We start from the raw sequence: 22516 nt of genomic DNA, 5'->3' as shown, positions 1-22516 counted from the left end.
AAAAAAAACTTTGATGCGATGCTATACCTTAGTAGATTGTGGAAAGTCGACAAGTCAAGCGTAACTGTGTACATTACAGAAAATCTTAACAAGACAACCAAACATGTGGCTAAACCGTGACCGATACAACAAGTTAACAATGTAAGAAACAGGAGGGGGCCAAACCGTGGCCAATAAATAAACAGTCCACCTCATTGATGAGATGGACAACACGTGTCAAATAAATATTTTAAAAAATTGCTATTCCATCGGTCTGGAACTGGTCGACTATAAATAATTAAAAAGTTTAAATTCATGTGACAGTCGTCCAGCGACGTATAAATAATTTAAAAACACCAATTCATGAGGGGCCCGACCAGCAGAGTATAAGTCATTAAAAAGGTTCAATTCATGTGACGGTCGTCCAGCGAAGTATAAATAATTTAAAAACCCCCATTCATGAGGGGCCCGACCTGCAGAGTATAAGTCATTAAAAATGTGCAAAACATGAGTCGGCCGACCAGCAGCCTCTCAATAAAATATATATACAAATGTACGGATCAGGTGGAGGTCTTCCATTTGTCCCTAATAACATGTTTGGGGCATGATTCATGGCGGATTTAGTCAGTTGTGTCAGGAACTGGTGGTTTGAAATCCAGACTAATCCACGCCTGATTCATTTTCACAAACGTGAGTCTCTCCACACTTTGGGTGGACAGTCGTGTCCTCCGCGGAGTTACAATACCTCCTGCCGCACTAAACACGCGCTCCGATGCCACGCTACTGGCCGGGCATGACAGCCTTTCAAGGGCAAATTCAGCTAGTTGGGGCCAAAGGTCAAGTTTCGTTGCCCAGTAGTCAAAGGGATTGTCTACCTCGGTTGGCAGGGTGCTGTCCAAGTAGGCCCGAGCCTGTTGTTTGAGGTCCTGCTCCAGGTCCACCTGATGCTGCTGCTGCTGCGGCTGGTTAGTAGTTTCCTCACTGCGCTGGTGAAGAAAGCTACTCATCATCGACTGCAGACTGAGGCAGCCGCTGCTGGTGGAGCTGCCACTGCTCCTACCACCCCACCCCTCCCCTGCTGCCATGGCGAGCGCACAGGGCCCACAGTGTCTGAGGATGGACGTTGGCGCAGAAAGGCAGAGACCAACTGACTACATAGGTGGTTTTTATAGTACTTTATTTTGGCCTCCCTCTCAGCAGGTGTGAAAAAGGCCACCATTTTTGAACGGTAGCGAGGGTCCAACAAGGTGGACAGCCAAAAGTCATCCCTCTGTCTGATGGTTATTATTCGGCTGTTGCTACGCAAGCAAGCGAGCATGCTATGGGCCATTTGTGCCAAGGAATGCGAGGGACTCCCTGTCTCCATCTCCACAGCATACTGCCACGGTGCGTCTGGGTCCTCTGTCTCCTCCTCCTCCTCTACCAGATGCTCCTGCTCCTCCACTCCTGTCCGCTGAGTGGAAAAACCACCCATTTCACTCAATAATTCCTGAGCACCAATGTCCTCCTCTACCTCCTCCTCTTCTTCCTGTCCTGCCCCCACAGGGGTCATGTGGCGTTGAGATCCGTGCGCCACGTCTACCGCACCCTGACCAGCCATTGTTAACAGCATTTGTTCCAGGACGTGCAACAGAGGAATGACGTCGTTCATCCCATAGTCCTGCCGACTCACGAATAGCGTGGCCTCCTCAAAGGGCCTGAGCAAGCGGCAGGTGTCACGCATGAGCTGCCAATGGCTGACATCTAAGTTACACAGGGGAGTACCTTTATCCGCTTGTAACATCAGGAAATCGGTGATGGCCTTTCGCTGTTCGTAAAGGCGGTCTAACATATGTAGGGTTGAATTCCACCTTGTTGCAACGTCGCAGATCAGGCGATGCTGTGGAATTCCGTTCTGCCGCTGCAGCCCAAGGAGGGTGTGCTTTGCGGTGTAGGAATGGCTGAAATGCATGCAAAGTTTACGTGACATTTTAAGGATGTCTTGCAGTGGGATGGTGGATTTTAGGAACCGCTTGACAACCAGATTGAACACGTGAGCCATGCATGGCGCATGGCACAACCTTCCTTGACGCAGAGCAGACACCATGTTCTTTCCGTTGTCGGTCAACATGGTTCCGATTTTCAGTTTGCGCGGAGACAGCCATCTGTCGATTTCTCTGTTCATTACACTCAGAAGTTCCTCCCCTGTGTGACTACGTTCGCCAAGGCATACCAGGTGCAGCACAGCGTGACACCGTTGCGCCCTGCACATGTGATATGCCGGTCGGGTAATGGGACTTGGCACGGGGGTGGCGGCTGAGGACACGGCGGAAGAAGAGGTGGTAGAGGCGGACATCTTTGCTGGACCAAGGACGTGCAAACGTGGAGGCAAAAGCGGCGTGACCTGTCCAAGTTGCTGGTGCGGCTGTGCCAGCACCACGTTCACCCAGTGGGCCGTAAATGAAATGTACTGTCCCTGACTGTAGTTACAGCTCCACACGTCGGCGCTGCCGTGCACTTTGGCAGAGACCGACATGCTCAAAGACTGGCCCACCATCTCTTCTACATGTGAATGCAGGGCTGGCACTGCCTTTTTGGCGAAGAAATGCCGGCCTGGCACTCTCCACCGCGGCTCGGCACAAGCCATCATTTCTCTGAAAGGTGCTGAGTCCACCACTTGGAAAGGGAGGGACTGCAGCACCAGCAATTTGGACAGGAGGACGTTCAGCTTCTGCACCGTCGGGTGCGTGCTCACAAACTGTTGTCTCTTGGAAACGGATTCCAAGAAAGACTGCTGACGGAATCCGTGAAGAGGAGTAGCAGGAGAAGGAGCATCTGAACGAGCGGAAGATGCCAACGAGCGACAACTCCCCTCAACAGAGGTGTTGGAGCCTTGACTGGCTGATAGAGGGCGATTGACGTCGGGTGACGGAGCAAGTAACGGAGCGGGTGATGGAGCGGGGGCTGGGGCAGGCAGAACCGCCGTATCTTTATCACGGTTTTCCCAGGCCACCGAATGGCGACGCTGCATATGCTGATGCAACGCTGTAGTCCCAACATTGGCCCCCTGGCCACGCTTGACTTTCTGGCCACATAGTCGACATACGGCTACGTTTACTTCCTCGGGCGGCTTGACGAAAAATTGCCACATCGCCGAGTAGGAAACTTTGCCCCCGCTACTCCTCACTAGCTGACTGCTACTTCCTCCGTGCACACCGGCACCACTACTGGCCGTGCTGGTAGGCTGCAGTGGAGCTGGTGCTCTACTCCGTGGCCGTTTGGCTCCACTGACACTGCTGCGACCCTGCTGCTGCCTCCTGGGCAACCCACCGACTGTTTTGCTCGCTGGCAAGCTGGCACCCTCTTCTCCTGATGATGCGGAAGCAATAGCCTGATGACGACGAGGCTGCCAAGTGCGATCAGCCTCATCATCATCAATTAGCCCCCTCGGCTGCGTGTGGGTCAGGAGACAGACCTGTCTCTAGACCGGCTACCGAGCCACTCTCCTCGCCAGTACTTCTTCGCCTGGCTGCTGAAGAGGCGGATGTCTCCCCCCGTTCCTGACCGCCCTCTGTTAGCTCTTCCTCACTGTACAGTGGGGCTGAGCCCACAGCATGCGATACTTCGCTTGGTGAGGGAACACCAAAGGACAGGGGCAGGTCGAGGACACGTGATTTCAGTGGGCTTGCTCCCGGGCCATGCCAACTAACGGTTGTGTCTGACGTACCCACCGACCGTTGGCTGTAGGTGTCAGAGGTGACCTGGGAAGAGGAAGACGACCGAGTCAACCAATCGATGACGGCAGGGTTGTCGGTGGAGACACGACCGCTGGATGACACCGGGAGCACTGGCCTCTGGCTGCGACTAGTGCTGCCTCGACCCCTTCCTCTGCTGCCACGTCTGCTCGCTCCTGAAACATTGCCTCCTCTGCCACTCCCCTGCGTGTTGTCTGACATACTCTTTAATTCAATAAGCACCCCAAAAATAAAACCGGATTTAAATCTTTGAACGTACAATAGTGGTTGTGAAGCAGAAAGTCAGTTTATTTAGCACAATCGGTCAATTGCAGCTTGCCGTTGGCTGGAAACTGTACGTTTATGTCACTGGAATGCACTAATCACCCAAAAAATATTACCGCCACCCGGCGTGTATATGGATTTAACTCTTTGAACGTACAATAGTGGTTGTGAAGCAGAAAGTCAGTTTATTTAGCACAATCGGTCAATTGCAGCTTGCCGTTGGCTGGAAACTGTACGTTTATGTCACTGGAATGCACTAATCACCCAAAAAATATTACCGCCACCCGGAGTGTATATGGATTTAACTCTTTGAACGTACAATAGTGGTTGTGAAGCAGAAAGTCAGTTTATTTAGCACAATCGGTCAATTGCAGCTTGCCGTTGGCTGGAAACTGTACGTTTAGGTCACTGGAATGCACTAATCACCCAAAAAATATTACCGCCAGCCGGCGTGTAAATGGATTTAACTCTTTGAACGTACAATAGTGGTTGTGAAGCAGAAAGTCAGTTTATTGTACACAATCGGACAATTGCAGCTTGCCGTTGGCTGTAAACTGTACGTTTATGTCACTGGAATGCACTAATCACCCAAAAAATATTACCGCCAGCCGGCGTGTAAATGGATTTAACTCTTTGAACGTACAATAGTGGTTGTGAAGCAGAAAGTCAGTTTATTGTACACAATCGGTCAATTGCAGCTTGCCGTTGGCTGGAAACTGTACGTTTATGTCACTGGAATGCACTAATCACCCAAAAAATATTACCGCCAGCCGGCGTGTAAATGGATTTAACTCTTTGAACGTACAATAGTGGTTGTGAAGCAGAAAGTCAGTTTATTGTACACAATCGGTCAATTGCAGCTTGCCGTTGGCTGGAAACTGTACGTTTCTGTCACTGGAATGCACTAATCACCCAAAAAATATTACCGCCAGCCGGCGTGTAAATGGATTTAACCCTTTGAACGTACAATAGTGGTTGTGAAGCAGAAAGTCAGTTTATTTAGCACAATCTGTCAATTGCAGCTTGCCGTTGGCTGGAAACTGTACGTTTATGTCACTGGAATGCACTAATCACCCAAAAAATATTACCGCCACCCGGCGTGTAAATGGATCTAACTCTTTGAACGTACAATAGTGGTTGTGAAGCAGAAAGTCAGTTTATTTAGCACAATCGGTCAATTGCAGCTTGCCGTTGGCTGGAAACTGTACGTTTATGTCACTGAAATGCACTAATCACCCAAAAAATATTACCGCCACCCGGCGTGTATATGGATTTAACTCTTTGAACGTACAATAGTGGTTGTGAAGCAGAAAGTCAGTTTATTGTACACAATCGGTCAATTGCAGCTTGCCGTTGGCTGGAAACTGTACGTTTATGTCACTGGAATGCACTAATCACCCAAAAAATATTACCGCCACCCGGCGTGTAAATGGATCTAACTCTTTGAACGTACAATAGTGGTTGTGAAGCAGAAAGTCAGTTTATTTAGCACAATCGGTCAATTGCAGCTTGCCGTTGGCTGGAAACTGTACGTTTATGTCACTGGAATGCACTAATCACCCAAAAAATATTACCGCCACCCGGCGTGTATATGGATTTAACTCTTTGAACGTACAATAGTGGTTGTGAAGCAGAAAGTCAGTTTATTTAGCACAATCGGTCAATTGCAGCTTGCCGTTGGCTGGAAACTGTACGTTTATGTCACTGGAATGCACTAATCACCCAAAAAATATTACCGCCACCCGGCGTGTAAATGGATCTAACTCTTTGAACGTACAATAGTGGTTGTGAAGCAGAAAGTCAGTTTATTTAGCACAATCGGTCAATTGCAGCTTGCCGTTGGCTGGAAACTGTACGTTTCTGTCACTGGAATGCACTAATCACCCAAAAAATATTACCGCCACCCGGCGTGTAAATGGATTAACTCTTTGAACGTACAATAGTGGTTGTGAAGCAGAAAGTCAGTTTATTTAGCACAATCGGTCAATTGCAGCTTGCCGTTGGCTGGAAACTGTACGTTTATGTCACTGGAATGCACTAATCACCCAAAAAATATTACCGCCACCCGGCGTGCATATGGATTTAACTCTTTGAACGTACAATAGTGGTTGTGAAGCAGAAAGTCAGTTTATTGTACATAATCGGTCAATTGCAGCTTGCCGTTGGCTGGAAACTGTACGTTTAGGTCACTGGAATGCACTAATCACCCAAAAAATATTACCGCCAGCCGGCGTGTAAATGGATTTAACTCTTTGAACGTACAATAGTGGTTGTGAAGCAGAAAGTCAGTTTATTTAGCACAATCGGTCAATTGCAGCTTGCCGTTGGCTGTAAACTGTACGTTTATGTCACTGGAATGCACTAATCACCCAAAAAATATTACCGCCACCCGGCGTGTATATGGATTTAACTCTTTGAACGTACAATAGTGGTTGTGAAGCAGAAAGTCAGTTTATTGTACATAATCGGTCAATTGCAGCTTGCCGTTGGCTGGAAACTGTACGTTTAGGTCACTGGAATGCACTAATCACCCAAAAAATATTACCGCCAGCCGGAGTGTAAATGGATTTAACTCTTTGAACGTACGATAGTGGTTGTGAAGCAGAAAGTCAGTTTATTTAGCACAATCGGTCAATTGCAGCTTGCCGTTGGCTGGAAACTGTACGTTTATGTCACTGGAATGCACTAATCACCCAAAAAATATTACCGCCAGCCGGCGTGTAAATGGATTTAACTCTTTGAACGTACAATAGTGGTTGTGAAGCAGAAAGTCAGTTTATTTAGCACAATCGGTCAATTGCAGCTTGCCGTTGGCTGGAAACTGTACGTTTATGTCACTGGAATGCACTAATCACCCAAAAAATATTACCGCCACCCGGCGTGTAAATGGATCTAACTCTTTGAACGTACAATAGTGGTTGTGAAGCAGAAAGTCAGTTTATTTAGCACAATCGGTCAATTGCAGCTTGCCGTTGGCTGGAAACTGTACGTTTCTGTCACTGGAATGCACTAATCACCCAAAAAATATTACCGCCACCCGGCGTGTAAATGGATCTAACTCTTTGAACGTACAATAGTGGTTGTGAAGCAGAAAGTCAGTTTATTTAGCACAATCGGTCAATTGCAGCTTGCCGTTGGCTGGAAACTGTACGTTTATGTCACTGGAATGCACTAATCACCCAAAAAATATTACCGCCACCCGGCGTGTATATGGATTTAACTCTTTGAACGTACAATAGTGGTTGTGAAGCAGAAAGTCAGTTTATTTAGCACAATCGGTCAATTGCAGCTTGCCGTTGGCTGGAAACTGTACGTTTATGTCACTGGAATGCACTAATCACCCAAAAAATATTACCGCCACCCGGCGTGTAAATGGATCTAACTCTTTGAACGTACAATAGTGGTTGTGAAGCAGAAAGTCAGTTTATTGTACACAATCGGTCAATTGCAGCTTGCCGTTGGCTGGAAACTGTACGTTTGTGTCATTGGAATGCACTAATCACCCAAAAAATATTACCGCCAGCCGGCGTGTAAATGGATTTAACTCTTTGAACGTACAATAGTGGTTGTGAAGCAGAAAGTCAGTTTATTTTGCACAATCGGCAAACTGCAGCACCAACTGTGCACGACAGCCACCAAAAAAAAAAAGGGTGTATGTCACTTTAAATTTTCGATTCTTTGATAGCTGTGGCCCTAAGTAACAATTCTGTGTCCCTGAGTAACGATTCTGTGTCCCTGAGTAACGATTCTGTGTCCCTGAGTAACGATTCTGTGGCCCTAAAGTCTTTGTGGCCCTAACTCTGTCCTTTAATACACACAGGTCTGTCTCTCTTGAATGACCGGAGGCTAATGGAGAATTCTAAGATGGCCGCGATTTATAGCTCCACCATTACACAGTGCTGGCTGGCTGCTGATTGGCTAATGCGATCACATGTCATGAATGCATTATGGGTCAGCGCGCCTTGTCTGCGCGCCTTCCCAGAGATCCCGCCCCATCTTCTCTGTCCATTTTCTCCGTCGCCACACATGTCGCCGCCATTTTTGGGAAAATTCGATTCGTGCATCCGAAGTTTGCTAATCTTCGGATTCGTCGTGAATAGAATTTTTCCAAATCTTCGGAACGAATTCCACTTTGTCATGTTCGATTCGCTCATCTCTAGTCATGTGGATCTTGACGCTGACAGAATGGTCCAGTGAAACAGAGACATTATTGCTGCAAATGCTTGGGGAGGAAAAACATGGTCATTTGGTCAAAAAATGGCTTCTGAGTATCTGCCTCTGTGGTGCAGCACAAACCATAAACACGTGAGGGGGGATCAGAGACAGGACCTGAAACCCATGATACTGAACAGCTCATGGAGGGGGGGGCGGCACTTTTGCCTATTCTGGACAATAGATGTGAGCCATTTGCTGCCTACTTTTCTCATCCAGGTGCTCTTGGTGCTTAGTCATGTGTTCCCTCATGCATGCAGTATCCAAATAGCTGTTACCATGTCTGATATGTTTAAAAAAGGTCCACCCTGCAGAGCTCTTTCAATATGCTAGAGGGATAACAGGCGCATGGCGTGGCAGTCCGCGTATGTTTGATGAGTTCCAAATGAGCAGGGGTAAGGGTAATCCAGTAGGCACTAAGGGCAAGCTGCATAGGAACGAAGCATAACTCTGCAGAATGGAAACAAAGAAACACAGCGCCTCTAAGTGTGTACTGTGAAGGTATTTCATAGAAAGATAAGTAGTAACTCACATCTTAGTTTGAAAACAGGCTCATGGGTAAGAGGGTGAGACGTCTGTAGTCAGATGTTGTTGTGTGTCTGATCCAGAGAAGAGATCGATTGAGTCCGTCAGCAGGTGGTGCTGTGCATGTGCAACATGGATGGTAAGCCTGGTGGAATCTCTAAGGTGTCTGCCAGCAGATGGTGCTGTGCATATGCAGCATGGATGGTGGAGCCTGGCAGAGTCTCCAAGATGTCCGGGATCTGCACATGTGGAGTCTGACGTCATCAGCAGACCTGATGAAAGCAAGCGCCTGGACTTACCTCGTCCTGCACATGCTCAGAAATGCGTCGCATTTTGATGACGTCAGACTCCACATGTGCTGATACTGGACATCTTAGAGACTCTGCCAGGCTCCACCATCTATGCTGCATATGCACAACATCTGGCTACAGACGTCTCACCATCTTACCCATGAGCCTGTTTTTAAATTCTAAGATGTGAGTTACTACTTATCTTTCTATTAATTACCTTCACAGTACACACTTAGAAGCGCTGTGTTTCTTTGTTTCTCTTTCAATATGCTGCCTATTCAAGTCCTCAAGAACTAAAGCTAGCCTAATTCTACCACACAGTATACCACATAGTAAAGGTAGTTTGGGGTTTGAGAGATTGTGGTTTTGAAGTGTTTTGGTGCACACTCTTTTGAAATTTAATTAATGTTTTTCATTTTAGTGTTCCGGAAGACTAAAAAAAACCTCACCAACTATGCTATCAAACTGACCACTGGCCAGCTTCTAAGAAGCTGAGGGCTTAAACTTTGTGTTTTAAAGAGTACAATTTTCTATGGCTTTTAGATCTGTAGTGGCTGCATGCTACTTGCACCAGTCAATTAATTTCTGTTACAGCTGGTCAATAAATCAAGTGTCATATCCTGTCATATATGCCCTAAAAAAAGCTGTTTTTCCTAGTTAAAGTAATTAATCAGATTGGGTTGCAAGCAATAATACAAAATGAAAAAAAAATGTATTACATTGCAAACGATTGGTGCCATAATGTGGTGTCGCTGTCCATGACAATTGTACCCTATTCCTGCTAAATGGTGCTTTCCAAAATTATTTTTTGCAATGGTACATGTCCTCCAGGGCAGTCATCCCTACTGTATGTCCTTGTTTAATAATTCCTTTATTATTAGCCTTGAAAATAGCCAGAATTGGTTTTCAAGATGTGTCACCATTAATTGCAATGGGGTTTGAAATGAAGTTTGCAATTTCAGTAATTTATGATGTGTTTGAGTGAATGACCCATTAACTGACTGCAAATGACCCAGTGAATTGAACCTAGGCATATTTGCTCATCACTGAATACCTTTGTGTCAGACTTGCAGATGTTTATGTAGAGGAGACATATGTACAAATAAAATATATAAAATAAAATAAAAAAAACACTACAATATATTGCCTCCTCATCTGTTTTAACCACATGGATCCATGTTCAGTGGGCAGTCAAACATGAAAGGGGATAATTTTTGCTGAGTATGTATATCCCCTCATGTGGCTGCCATTGCAGCTCGGGAAGTCGTTGGGAGCCTTTAAAAATATGGCTCAATGTCCTGTTTTCAAAGCCCCCATCCCCCCAACCACAAGTTTAAACAAGGCTTTAGAGGCTCATTCACGTGAACTCACAAGAATGCAGAACGCTTTGCAGATACATAATTAACGTAAAACAGTTTCTCATAGATTCTCCATACACAGCTCTAGTTCATCCTAGCTATGGCTGCCCAGTTCATACCTCTTAAATAAGAAAAGTACATGACCTGACTTCCGGTACTCTGACTGGGTACCCCAAAAGGGAGGCGACATACTGCGAGTAGTAGTAGAACTATATTCTGAAGCATTGCTTCTTGGCTGTTCCCATGTGGAAAACCCAACCAACCCAGATAGGCTGCCTCCCCTTGTATTTATAGCCCACCACAAGGAGACAGAGTCATGAACGCCTGGGAGTTAGCAGTTTATACCTCATCCTAACTCCCTGGGCAGTCTGTTATACCAGAGCTCACCAACACATTATAGTAGCACAGTGCAGTATACAGTAACAGCCTAAGGTAATGTGTACCCTACAAGTGGTCACCTGCCTACAAAGTATACCACAGCTATTGTTACTATTTCAGCACATGCCACAAACTTTACATACATTTTGCTCCTTGTTCCACTGTTAGCTCCCCTCCACCTTGTCCCGAAACTGTCTCTAAGGGCTCGTTCACACTTGGCTGTTTTACCAACGCTTGCCAAACACCCCTATAGCGTTTGGCAAGCGTTGGACCGGCGTTTGCGGAGCGTTTTTTAACACTCGGCAAACGCTCTGCAAACGCCGCATGTGCGGTTTAGCAGAGGTTGCTAGGTGTTTGCCGAGTTTTAAAAATGCCCCACAAACGCCTATAATGCAGTTTGAATGGTGTTACCGCTCCGCAAACTCCCTGCAATCGCGTCGCAACCGCACCTCAAACACCAGCCGGGCGTTTGCGGAGCTGCACCATAGATTAGAATAGGAGGCTTCAACGCCTCCTGACTCGACCAGAGGTGTCCGTTTTGCCACGATGTGACGCAAACGCTCCCGTTAGAACAGCACCATGTGCTGTAATGTGCAGAATTGGCAGAGGCGATAGGGAAGTGGTAAAAACGCTTCCCAAACGCCTCTCTGCCGCCTGCACACAACGCTAGTGTGAACGTAACCTAACTATTGTAAAAAAAAATAGAGCACTAACAAGCCACATGATCTTTTCTGGTCTATGCCCAGCTATTGTTGAAAATGTTTTCATTGTTTGACTACACTTCTTTACTCACTTATGACTTTCCACCCTTTAAACATATTCTAGAGTATTTAAGACATTTCATAAAGATAGTAGGACAATTCATTTATACCCACCACAACCAGCACACTGGGACCCACTTTTGGTTTTACAATCAAAGTCCCTTTCCGCAAGTAAAAGCCATTTAATGTATGATGATATATATAGTATAGCATATACTATATCAGTCAAATAATTCAATGTAATCAATTCATTCCTTGCAATTTTTTAAAAATCTGTTACAACACACACTGCTGCAGGTCTTCGCAGGTCTATGACCTGATAATTAATTTTTTTAATGTATTGTTTATTTAACACCTGGTTATCCCTTAATTAGCTGCTAATTAAGCCATCTCTCCCCCTTTTTAACAATTTTAAAAGCATAAATTGCCGGTACCTTTTTTGTTTTTATGTTTGCCATTTTAGTGTCACAACTCTTAGAATACAATTTATACTGTTCATCTACAGTCAATCTATCTAATTAAAAAAACCTGGAAAAATACAGTGAGTGCATGCTACCATTGTATTATATATTTTACTAATACATAATATGTATATCTTATACTTAAAGTGCTGCTAAACTCTGGTTTAACCAGTTCCCAACCATGCTATAGCCGAACGACGGCTACAGTGCAGTTGTATGGTTCTGGGACGACGTCCATGGACGTCTTTTCAGAACACACCCCCAGCGGCACGCACTCGGCATCGTCGGTGATTGCTGTGTCCTACGGACACAGCTGATTACATCTTACGGTAAACGGCCAATCACAGTGGCCTTTTATCTCGTGATGATCTGTGTCCACTGACACAGCAGATCACCGAGTAAATACAGTTGATGGTTATTGACTGCACTTTCCTCACGCTGTCATAGCGTGAGGAAAGTACTGCTGAGAACCAGCAATTGTCAGCGGAGGGATCGGCACTGATCATCAGGGCACTGATGATCAGTGCCCTGATGATCAGTGCCCATGAGTGCTGCCCACCTGTTCCCATGAGTGCTGCCCACCTGTGCCCATCAGTGCCGCCCACTTGTACCCATCAGTGCCACCCACCTGTGCCCATCAGTGCCACCCATCAGTGCTGCCCAGCAGTGCCGCCCATCAGTGCTGCCCAGCAGTGCCATCCAGCAGTGCCGTCCAGCAGTGCTGCCCATCACTGCCACCCATCAGTGCCCAGCAGTGCCGCCTATCAGTGTAACATCATCAGTGCCAGCTCATCAGTGCTGCCTATCAATGTTGCCTCATCAGCGCACATCACTGAAGGAGGAAAATTACCTGTTTGCAAAATGGTATAATAGAAACAAAGAAAAACATTTTTTTAAAAAATTTTTTGCCCTTTTTTCGTTTTTGTTTGAAATAAAGCGCCCAGTGGCAATTAAATACCACCAAAAGAAAGCTCTATTTGTGTGAAAAAAATTACAAAAATGTCATATAGGTACAGTGTTGCATGACCGTGCATTCAAAGTGCGACAGTGTTGAAAGCTGAAAATTTGCCTGGGCAGGAAGGGGGTAGAAGTGCCCAGTAGGCCTTAGATTGTACACCCCTTGAGGGTTAGGGACTGATATGAATGTACAATATATATGTAAAGCGCTGCGTAAATTGACGGTGCTATATAAGTACCTGAAATAATAAATAGGCAAGTGGTTAAAAACTAAATTATAGTTAAGTACTTAACTCAAAAAAGTACCGTATTTTTTGCCGTATAAGACGCACTTTTTCTTCCCCAAAACTGAAATGTCAGTGCGTCTTATGGGGCGAATATGGAGCTGCCGGTCCGGTATTTCCACCACGGCCGTGTCAGAATACCAGGCCGGCCGCTCAGCTCTGCAGCGGGACCTTACCTGTTCCTCTATCCAGCGGCGTGCTGTCTTCCCGGCTTCTGTAGTGTGGGCACTGGGCATGACAGCCGGGTGCCAAGTGCGCATACGCAAGAAGCGGTGCTTTTTGTGAATGGTAAGGCGGTACCTGGGACACATGACAGATCCCAGAAGCCGCCGGACCAATCACAAAGCGCTCCCAAAGCGCTCACAAAGTGCTTCTCGCTCATGCGCACTGGGCACCCGGCTGTCATGCCGAGCGCCATTACAGAAGCCGGGAAGACAGCGCGCGGCTGGATCGAGGAACAGGTAAGATCAAACAAAAACTGCGGAAGTAAGAGCGGGTACCTGTCAAATTCAGGTACCCGCTCCCCAAAGGTCAGCAGTCATCTGTACTGTCCGCAGTCTCTGGTCATCCCTGTGCTGTCCGCAGTCTCTAGTCATCCCTGTGCTGTCCGCAGTCTCTGGTCATCCCTGTGCTGTCCGCAGTCTCTGGTCATCCCTGTGCTGTCCGCAGTCTCTGGTCATCCCTGTGCTGTCCGCAGTCTCTGGTCATCCCTGTGCTGTCCGTAGTCTCTGGTCATCTCCTGTACTGTGTCTGCAGTCCATTAGTTCAGAATTTTTTTTTCCTGTTTTCTGCCTCTAAAACCTAGGTGCGTCTTATGGTCAGGTGCGTCTTATATGGCGAAAAATACGGTACCTTCTATTGTTTTAAGCCTTGTACAAATCTGCTTTTTTTTTTTTTTGCTGCTGCTGCTGCTGTAATCCAACCTCTTGTTACAGGGTGGCTATGATCATTCTACATGGTCCTACTGTATGAAGGAATGTAGCCACCCTCTCTTGCTCCCTCTCAAGATGGACTTTGGATGGTGGACTAAGGGATTTGTATCGTGCATAAAGTGTTGCTGATGACCACAATAAATGTGCAATGCTCCTTTCAAACAAATGGAAGTGAGGGGGTAAAAGGAGAGGTTTGGGAGCTCACATAGGACATTACAAAGAGACAGGCATACACAGTAAGAAACAATTTCATGAAAAATGAATTACAAGTAGTGGATGGGTATGGACAATTTTTGGAGAATAACAATATTGTTTAGTGTCACTTTTACAGGTAAACAGTAGAATGTTCTAATAATTCAGTATTATATACTGGCATAATACTTACATAAATTTACCATCTGGTTGTGCTCCTGAGTACAGTTTTCTCTCTGCTTCATTTCTGCTAATGTCTCCATGGTACCATGCCATCTGTTCATGAGCAGTGGTAGCAATGAGCTTCTCCACTTGTGGAGCCTGGCTTATAATTGCTTGTTCCAGCGCCTCTCCCTGTATGAACAAAAAATCCAAAATAAACGTGTGCTTTTCTTTGTTACCTGTAACAAAGAAAAGTAAACTGATAAAAACTGGACTTTACACTAATTCTACAGATCTAACTTATAACAGGGCTGTGTCTCAGACATCATCCTGCCCCAGGCAAACACGAATAAAGACATATTTTTCCGTAGATTCTCATCTATTGCCAAGAAGCTTGTGACTCCTCTTGACATGCTCTTCAGCTTTTACCTGAGCAGTTCTTTAAGATATACCACAAATGTCCAGAGAAGAGGAAACAAAGAATGAAAATTTAGGCTTCAGGACCTTTGTGTTCTACTGGAATGAGGGCTTCTGCCAGTCTTGATGTTCCCATTCAGCTTTCCTCTGGCTTCTATGTTTAAATTAAAGTACTCTATATCTAAATGCATTTTTTTTAGATTTGGATAGGGTGATAAGAGTTTATAACAACGTTCAGGTGTTTATTGCTGTCTGTGTTCTTGTTATGGAGGTTCATTCTCTCTAGTTTTCCTGATCACCAAATTCACTGGAAATGAAAGTAATGGTTAAATCTAAAATTTTGAGTTGTCACCAGAATAGGAGGAGATGGGACATTTGGGGACATTTGTTCCCATAACAATTGTCTAAAAAGGGATTTCCCCTACACTTGTAAGACATACCCTTACTTCCTGTTGAGTCTACAGTGGTTTTTACTCTAACACATTCTATTCAAAGTAAAAAAAAAAATGGATTTTTGTATTCACTGTGAAATCCTTTTATTGCAGTCTGTTGAGGGACACATGAAGTCTTCAGCCTTTGATTTATAATGCCACCTACAGGAGGTTTGGACTCCGGAAAACAAACAAGGCCAGCCCAGGATAACACCGTTAACTACCAGCATGCATCAGATTAGCTTATCATCAGATCTTAGACTCTCATACAGAAGTGTAGAGTTTGGCGGCTCCTGGGCTGGAGAGTACAAATTTGAAACTGGAGTGTCAGAACTTTCTTCTGTGGAACACTTTGCCCTGTGATATACTCAGATACTTCAAATGATAAGTTCCAGCAACAATTTGTGAAGGCTGAAGATGCATTTGAATTGTAATATCTGGAGATCAACATCACATAGACAGAGCCTGTGCTGATTGCTCCATAAACAGAAGATGTCCCACAATGAGGATGCCAATGCAGAAGGGCTTGAATCTTGGTGGGTTACTGAGGTGCAGATGAGAGGCCAAGACAGGGGCATGTAAGCAAACCAGTTTTGATATCCACAGAAACTATAAAGTCTCCCTAGTGAAGAGAGGTGATGACAGACTTGGAGGATTCCATCTTATTCTATTTTGGACTTTTTGAACTTGAAAGAAGCTTTGAGGTCCAGAATTAGCTGAATGCCCCTTTGGGCTTATAAAGAGTGAAGAGGTTGAAGGAAAAGAACTGGAAGCCATCAGCCACAGCAACAGGGCAATGACACCTTGTTCCAGAAGAACAGAGAGGGCTTGATGACGATCTGCTAATCAGTGCAGTGACACAGGAAGAGGAGAGGAGGTCAGGGAAGGTAACACCAGTTGGTAGCCCTGGGACTTCACCTCTCACACCCAAGTATCTGAGATACAAACTGTCCAAGCATCTGAAAAAGTTAACAGACATCCCAGGTTAGTAAAATGGGGGTGCCCCTTTATGCAGAAGACGACTTGTCTGAGTATTTAGTAGACTTTGAGTGCCAGGACTTGTATATGGATAGGAAGAAAAGCTTGCCCCCAAGCATGGAGGTCTTGAACAGTCAAGACTTGTGATGAAACTTAGTTCCCGGCTTGGAGAAATGAAAGGAGCACATATGTCAAGGTCCTACCTTTTCCCTGAGGTTATGTTACTCCATGTGCTGGCGTCCATCTTGGATTCTGCTGTGCATGGTGGGAATCCTTTTATGCCTTCAGGTCTCTGAGGTCCATCCCCCAGAGGGGCGTGGCTGATGACATATAAGCCTGTGGCCCGCACATGCTCTTTGCACTTGTGTCTTGTGTCTTGGTGTTGCTATTACTCTGTTCTGACTCTCGTGACTCTCCTGGTATCTGATTCGGCTTGTGACTTGACTATTCTTTGTATTCTCCTTTGATCTGACCCTCTGTTGCTGAACCCGGCTCGTGACCTGTGATTCTCGTCTGCTGTCCTGTACTGTTTTGTCCTGTTGTTATTGACCCCGGCCTGTCTGACTACTCTTTTGTCTCTTCCACCAGCTACACGCCATTGGCGGCGGCCATTACCGCAGCTGAGGTGTCTTGGGGGCCGCGACCTGGTTCCTGGCTGCGTCAAGTCCATCCCCACCATCCGGGGCCCTGGTGAAGGGCAGCCTGGGACTTAGACTCTGCGCCCTGAGGGACTTCGGTCTGTGGGTGGTGGTTGTCGTCAGCCAGTGTGTTACATTGTTAGGCCTGCCTGTCCGTTCCTCGGCTCCTGCCCTGACATTACACAAGTGCCATGAACCCTGACGGTGCAGGCACGCCTTCGCTCCCAACGCTAGTCGCCAGACTCGATCAACAGGATCACCTGTTGGATCAGTTTGCTCAGGCGTTGCAAACTCTGCTTGCACGCACTGCACACCTTGCTCCTGGTGCTATTAGGCCGGTAGTCACTCCGGTGGTCTCTCCCGCTCCTTCTCCGCCTATTGCGTCCACCACCTCGGCGGCTACATCAGCGGCACCCAGAGGTATGACTGGTTCTGCCCCTCTTCCACAGCGCTTTGGGGGTGAGCCGAGTCAGTGTCGTGGGTTCCTCAACCAGGTGGGTATTTATTTTGAATTAATACCCCACGCCTTTCCGTCTGAGAGGTCAAAGGTTGGGTTCCTAATTTCACTACTCTCAGACAAGGCCTTGGCCTGGGCAAATCCCTTATGGGAGAGGAACGACCCGGTGATTCAAGATTTTTCCGGTTTTGTCGATGCCTTCCGTAGGGTATTCGACGTACCGGCTCGTTCCGCCTCAGCGGCCAAGCTGCTCATGACCATGCATCAGGGTTCACGGACCGTGGCCGAGTACGCCATAGAGTTTCGTACCCTGGCGGCAGAGGTCGGTTGGAACAATGAGGCTCTGGTGGCTGCGTTTTCCCATGGTCTTTCTGACACATTGAAGGACGTGATTGCAGCTAAGGAACTGCCTGTGGTGTTGGAGGAGCTCATCTCTTTCCTGATCCTGATTGACACCAGGCTCAGGGAGAGGCCTTCACTCAAGGAACGCCTGCGGAGGCCTTCCAATCGACTGGCACCTGCGTTTTCTGTCCCACCCGTTCCTCCCTCTCCTCCCACGCCTCCTGGGGATAGATTGTCTGGTGGTGAGCCCATGCAGATGGGGTTTGCTCGCCTTTCCGAGGGAGAGCGGGCCGCTCAGCGTCGGGAGGGTCGCTGCCTGTACTGTGGTCTTGGTGGGCACTTTCGGCAGTCCTGTACGGTCCGTCTGGGAAATGCTCGCACCTGAGATCCTGTCGGGGACAGATCTTGGGTGGAGTCTCCTCGTCCCCGGCGTTCCGCAGAGATAAGCCACTGATCACTGTTGTCCTCTCTTGGGCGGAGGGCTCGGTGACGGCCCAGGCGTTGGTAGATTCTGGGGCCGGCGGGTTGTTTATGGACAGCTCGTTTGCTGCCCAGCACTCCATTCCCCTGCAGGCTCGAGTTACCCCATTGGTTCTCGAGGCGATAGATGGCAGGCCCCTGCAACCACCGCAGGTTACCCACGAGACTATGCCAGTTGAAGTAGCTATTGGGGCTGTTCACAGGGAGTTGGCCTGTTTCCAGGTGATTTCTTCTCCGCACTATTCGGTGGTTTTGGGGTATCCCTGGCTCCAGATGCACAATCCAACCTTCAATTGGCAAACAGCCGAGATTCTCTCGTGGTCTCCACAGTGTGGGGCTGGGTGCATCCGTGGGCCGGTTAAGGTGTTATGTGCCTCCTCGGACTCTGCGTTGCCCACTGATTATGGGGAGTACCAGGACGTGTTTGATAAGGTACGCGCTGGTGCCTTACCTGCTCATCGTCGTTACGACTGCGCCATATCCTTGCAACCCGGTGCCACTCCTCCGCGTGGCAGGGTGTATCCTCTCTCGGTTGCGGAGAATAAGGCCATGGAGGAGTACGTTGCGGATGCGCTTTCCCGGGGGCACATTCGTAAGTCTACTTCCCCAGCAGGAGCGGGCTTTTTCTTTGTAAAGAAGAAGGGTGGTGAATTGAGGCCTTGCATTGATTATAGGGGTCTTAATCGAATCACCACTAAGAATGCCTACCCGATTCCCTTGATTACTGAGTTGTTCGACCGCCTTAAGGGGGCAACAGTCTTTACCAAACTTGACCTTAGGGCGGCGTACAACCTCGTACGGATCAAACAGGGGGATGAGTGGAAGACCGCGTTTAACACCAGAACCGGTCACTACGAATACCTGGTGATGCCCTTCGGGTTGTGTAACGCGCCCGCAGTTTTTCAGGAATTCATAAATGATGTCCTTCGTGACTTGTTGCAGCAGTGCGTGGTAGTTTACTTGGATGACATCCTGGTTTACTCTGCCTCCATGGAGTCCCATATCCAGGATGTCAAGCAGGTGCTGCAACGATTACGTGAGAACGAACTTTTTTGTAAACTTGAGAAGTGCGAATTCCATCGATCCCAAGTTGCCTTTTTAGGCTACATCATTTCTGCGGAGGGATTCTCCATGGACCCTCAGAAGGTTTCGGCGGTTCTGCAGTGACCTCGTCCCAATGGTCTTCGGCCCATTCAGCGCTTTTTGGGTTTTGCCAACTACTATCGGAAGTTCATCAGGAACTTCTCCACGCTGGCAAAGCCTCTCTCAGACCTAACCAAGAAGGGCAGTAATCCTCACGAGTGGCCATCCGAGGCCATCGTAGCTTTCAGGGCTTTGAAATCCGCCTTTGCGTCGGCTCCGATACTGTCTCATCCCAATCCTGGATTGCCCTTCGTCCTTGAGGTTGATGCATCCGAGACGGGAGTAGGCGCTCTCCTGTCTCAACGTCGGTCGCCCGATGGACCCCTACTTCCCTGTGGGTTCTACTCCAGGAAGCTTTCCTCTGCAGAGTGCAACTACCAGATTGGAGATAGGGAGTTGTTGGCAATCATTCTGGCTCTCAAGGAATGGAGGCACCTGCTCGAGGGCTCCGCAGTTCCGGTCCTCATTCTTACCGATCATAAGAACCTGACTTATCTTTCGGAAGCCAAAAGATTGACACCCCGCCAGGCCAGATGGGCTCTGTTCTTGTCACGCTTCAACTATGTGGTTTCATATTTGCCTGGTTCCAAGAATGTCAGGGCTGATGCGTTATCACGGCAATACTCTGAGTTGTCCGGGGAAGACTCTGAGCCAATCTCAGTTATTCCTCCAGATCAGATCCTGGCTGCCATTCGCACCAGTCTGACCTCTCCTCTTGGGGAGCAGATTTTGGCGGCTCAATCTGATGCTCCTCCCGGGAAGCCGGAGGGTAGATGTTTTGTACCCGAGGGATTGCGCACCCGCCTGCTGCGTACCTACCATAACGCCAAAACTGCCGGGCATCCGGGGAAGAACCAGCTGTGTTGGGTCGTCTCTCGCTTATTCTGGTGGCCAACCCTCCGTGCCGACATTGCCTCTTATGTAGCGGCATGTTCGATCTGTGCCCAGAATAAGTCTCCACGGCATCTCCCTTTGGGTCTTCTGCAACCCATTCCCAATGGGGAGCGTCCTTGGTCACACCTAGGTATGGACTTTATTGTAGACCTCCCGGTGTCTCGGGGTCATACGGTCATCCTCATGATCGTCGATCGGTTTTCCAAGATGTGCCATTGCATTCCACTCAGGAAATTACCAACAGCGCAAGAACTGGCCATGGTCTTTTCCAGGGAGATTTTTCGCCTGCATGGGTTGCCTAAGGTGATTGTCTCGGACCGCGGGAGTCAGTTCGTGTCCAGATTCTGGCGCGCCTTCTGCTCCCAGTTGGGTATTAGTCTCTCCTTTTCCTCAGCCTACCACCCGCAGTCCAATGGGGCTGCGGAGCGTTCCAATCAGGCCTTAGAACAATTCCTTCGGTGTTATATTTCAGACCATCAGGACGATTGGGCCGATCTCCTGCCTTGGGCAGAGTTTGCCAGGAACTCGGCGGTCAACTCCTCCTCCGGGATGTCTCCCTTCATGGCCAACTATGGGTTCCAACCCGCAATATTACCTGAGAGGTTCTCACCACAGGACATTCCGGCTGTGGAGAACCATCTTGCTGCCCTGCGTTCTTCATGGGGGCAGATCCAGAGGGCCTTGAGGGACTCAGCTCAGCGCCAGAAGTTCCAGGCTGATCGCAGACGGTTGCCTGCTCCTTCATACCAGGTCGGCGATCGGGTGTGGTTGTCTACTCGCAACCTCAATCTTCGGGTGCCCACACCCAAACTAGCTCCCCGTTTTGTCGGTCCTTTCCGCATTCTCCGCAAAGTGAATCCGGTGGCCTATGCCCTTGCCCTTCCGTCTGGGATGCGGATCTCCAATATCTTTCATGTTTCCCTGTTGAAACCTCTGATCTGCAATCGCTTCACTACCTCTCTGCCTCGGCCCCGTCCTGTCCGGGTTGACGGTTATGAGGAGTATGAGGTGAGCCAGATCCTGGACTCTCGATTGGTGCGCGGTCGATTACAGTTCCTGGTTCATTGGCGCGGTTATGGTCCTGAGGAGCGTTCCTGGGTTCCTTCCGCGGAGGTCCATGCTCATGCCCTCCTCCGCGCTTTTCATACCCGCTTTCCTCAGAAACCTTTTGTTGAGCCGCGGAGGGGGAGGGGCCCTTGAGGAGGAGGTACTGTCAAGGTCCTACCTTTTCCCTGAGGTTATGTTACTCCATGTGCTGGCGTCCATCTTGGATTCTGCTGTGCATGGTGGGAATCCTTTTATGCCTTCAGGTCTCTGAGGTCCATCCCCCAGAGGGGCGTGGCTGATGACATATAAGCCTGTGGCCCGCACATGCTCTTTGCACTTGTGTCTTGTGTCTTGGTGTTGCTATTACTCTGTTCTGACTCTCGTGACTCTCCTGGTATCTGATTCGGCTTGTGACTTGACTATTCTTTGTATTCTCCTGACTCCTGATCTGACCCTCTGTTGCTGAACCCGGCTCGTGACCTGTGATTCTCGTCTGCTGTCCTGTACTGTTTTGTCCTGTTGTTATTGACCCCGGCCTGTCTGACTACTCTTTTGTCTCTTCCACCAGCTACACGCCATTGGCGTCGGCCATTACCGCAGCTGAGGTGTCTCGGGGGCCGCGACCTGGTTCCTGGCTGCGTCAAGTCCATCCCCACCATCAGGGGCCCTGGTGAAGGGCAGCCTGGGACTTAGACTCCACGCCCTGAGGGACTTTGGTCTGTGGGTGGTGGTTGTCGTCAGCCAGTGCGTTACATTGTTAGGCCTGCCTGTCCGTTCCTCGGCTCCTGCCCTGACAACATAGCTTCCAAAGTGGAAGGTTTTTCTACCTGAGAATTAGCTTTCTTTTGCAGTGGCACCACCAATTGGAAGATTGAATGAACGTTCTTAAGATGAAAAATGTTGAAATAATTTCTACTGATACGTATATAGTCAGCTTTAGTCATATTTTAAATTTGGGCTGTCCAGCCTATCTTTATACAACTAACCTAGAAAAAGTACAATTTGTTCTGTATACCTCAACAATAAGAAAATTCTCACACTGCAGCAGACATAAATTTAGACCTGTATGCATTATGTCTCAAGAGTAAGAGTTCCTTAACACTGATCTCCAGGCACGCATTTAAATACACACAAAATATGTATTACTAACTGCAAAATGAAAGAGCAGCAGTGCACTGTTAAGTCATTCTTCTGCTCTTT

At 47.8% G+C, this 22516-nt stretch overlaps 1 protein-coding gene across 3 annotated transcripts in view; it reads right to left on the bottom strand.

The window, feature by feature from the left end:
- ZAP70 (zeta chain of T cell receptor associated protein kinase 70) overlaps positions 1-22516 on the bottom strand; it is a 174544-nt gene that overhangs the window by 85001 nt on the left and 67027 nt on the right. For all 3 annotated transcript variants that reach the window (XM_089670009.1, XM_089670011.1, XM_089670010.1), the window contains one exon: positions 14521-14681. In XM_089670009.1, the coding sequence (XP_089526135.1) occupies positions 14521-14681 (161 nt within the window). The remainder of the gene's footprint in view (positions 1-14520; positions 14682-22516) is intronic.

The sequence above is a fragment of the Staurois parvus genome, unplaced genomic scaffold, assembly GCF_062004578.1.
Source record: "Staurois parvus isolate SC_StPar_1 unplaced genomic scaffold, SC_StPar_1.0 ptg000086l, whole genome shotgun sequence".
In the NCBI taxonomy this organism is placed as follows: Eukaryota; Metazoa; Chordata; class Amphibia; order Anura; family Ranidae; genus Staurois; species Staurois parvus.
The sequence above is the reverse complement of the archived record's forward strand: the minus strand, read 5'-3'. Positions and strand labels throughout refer to the sequence as shown.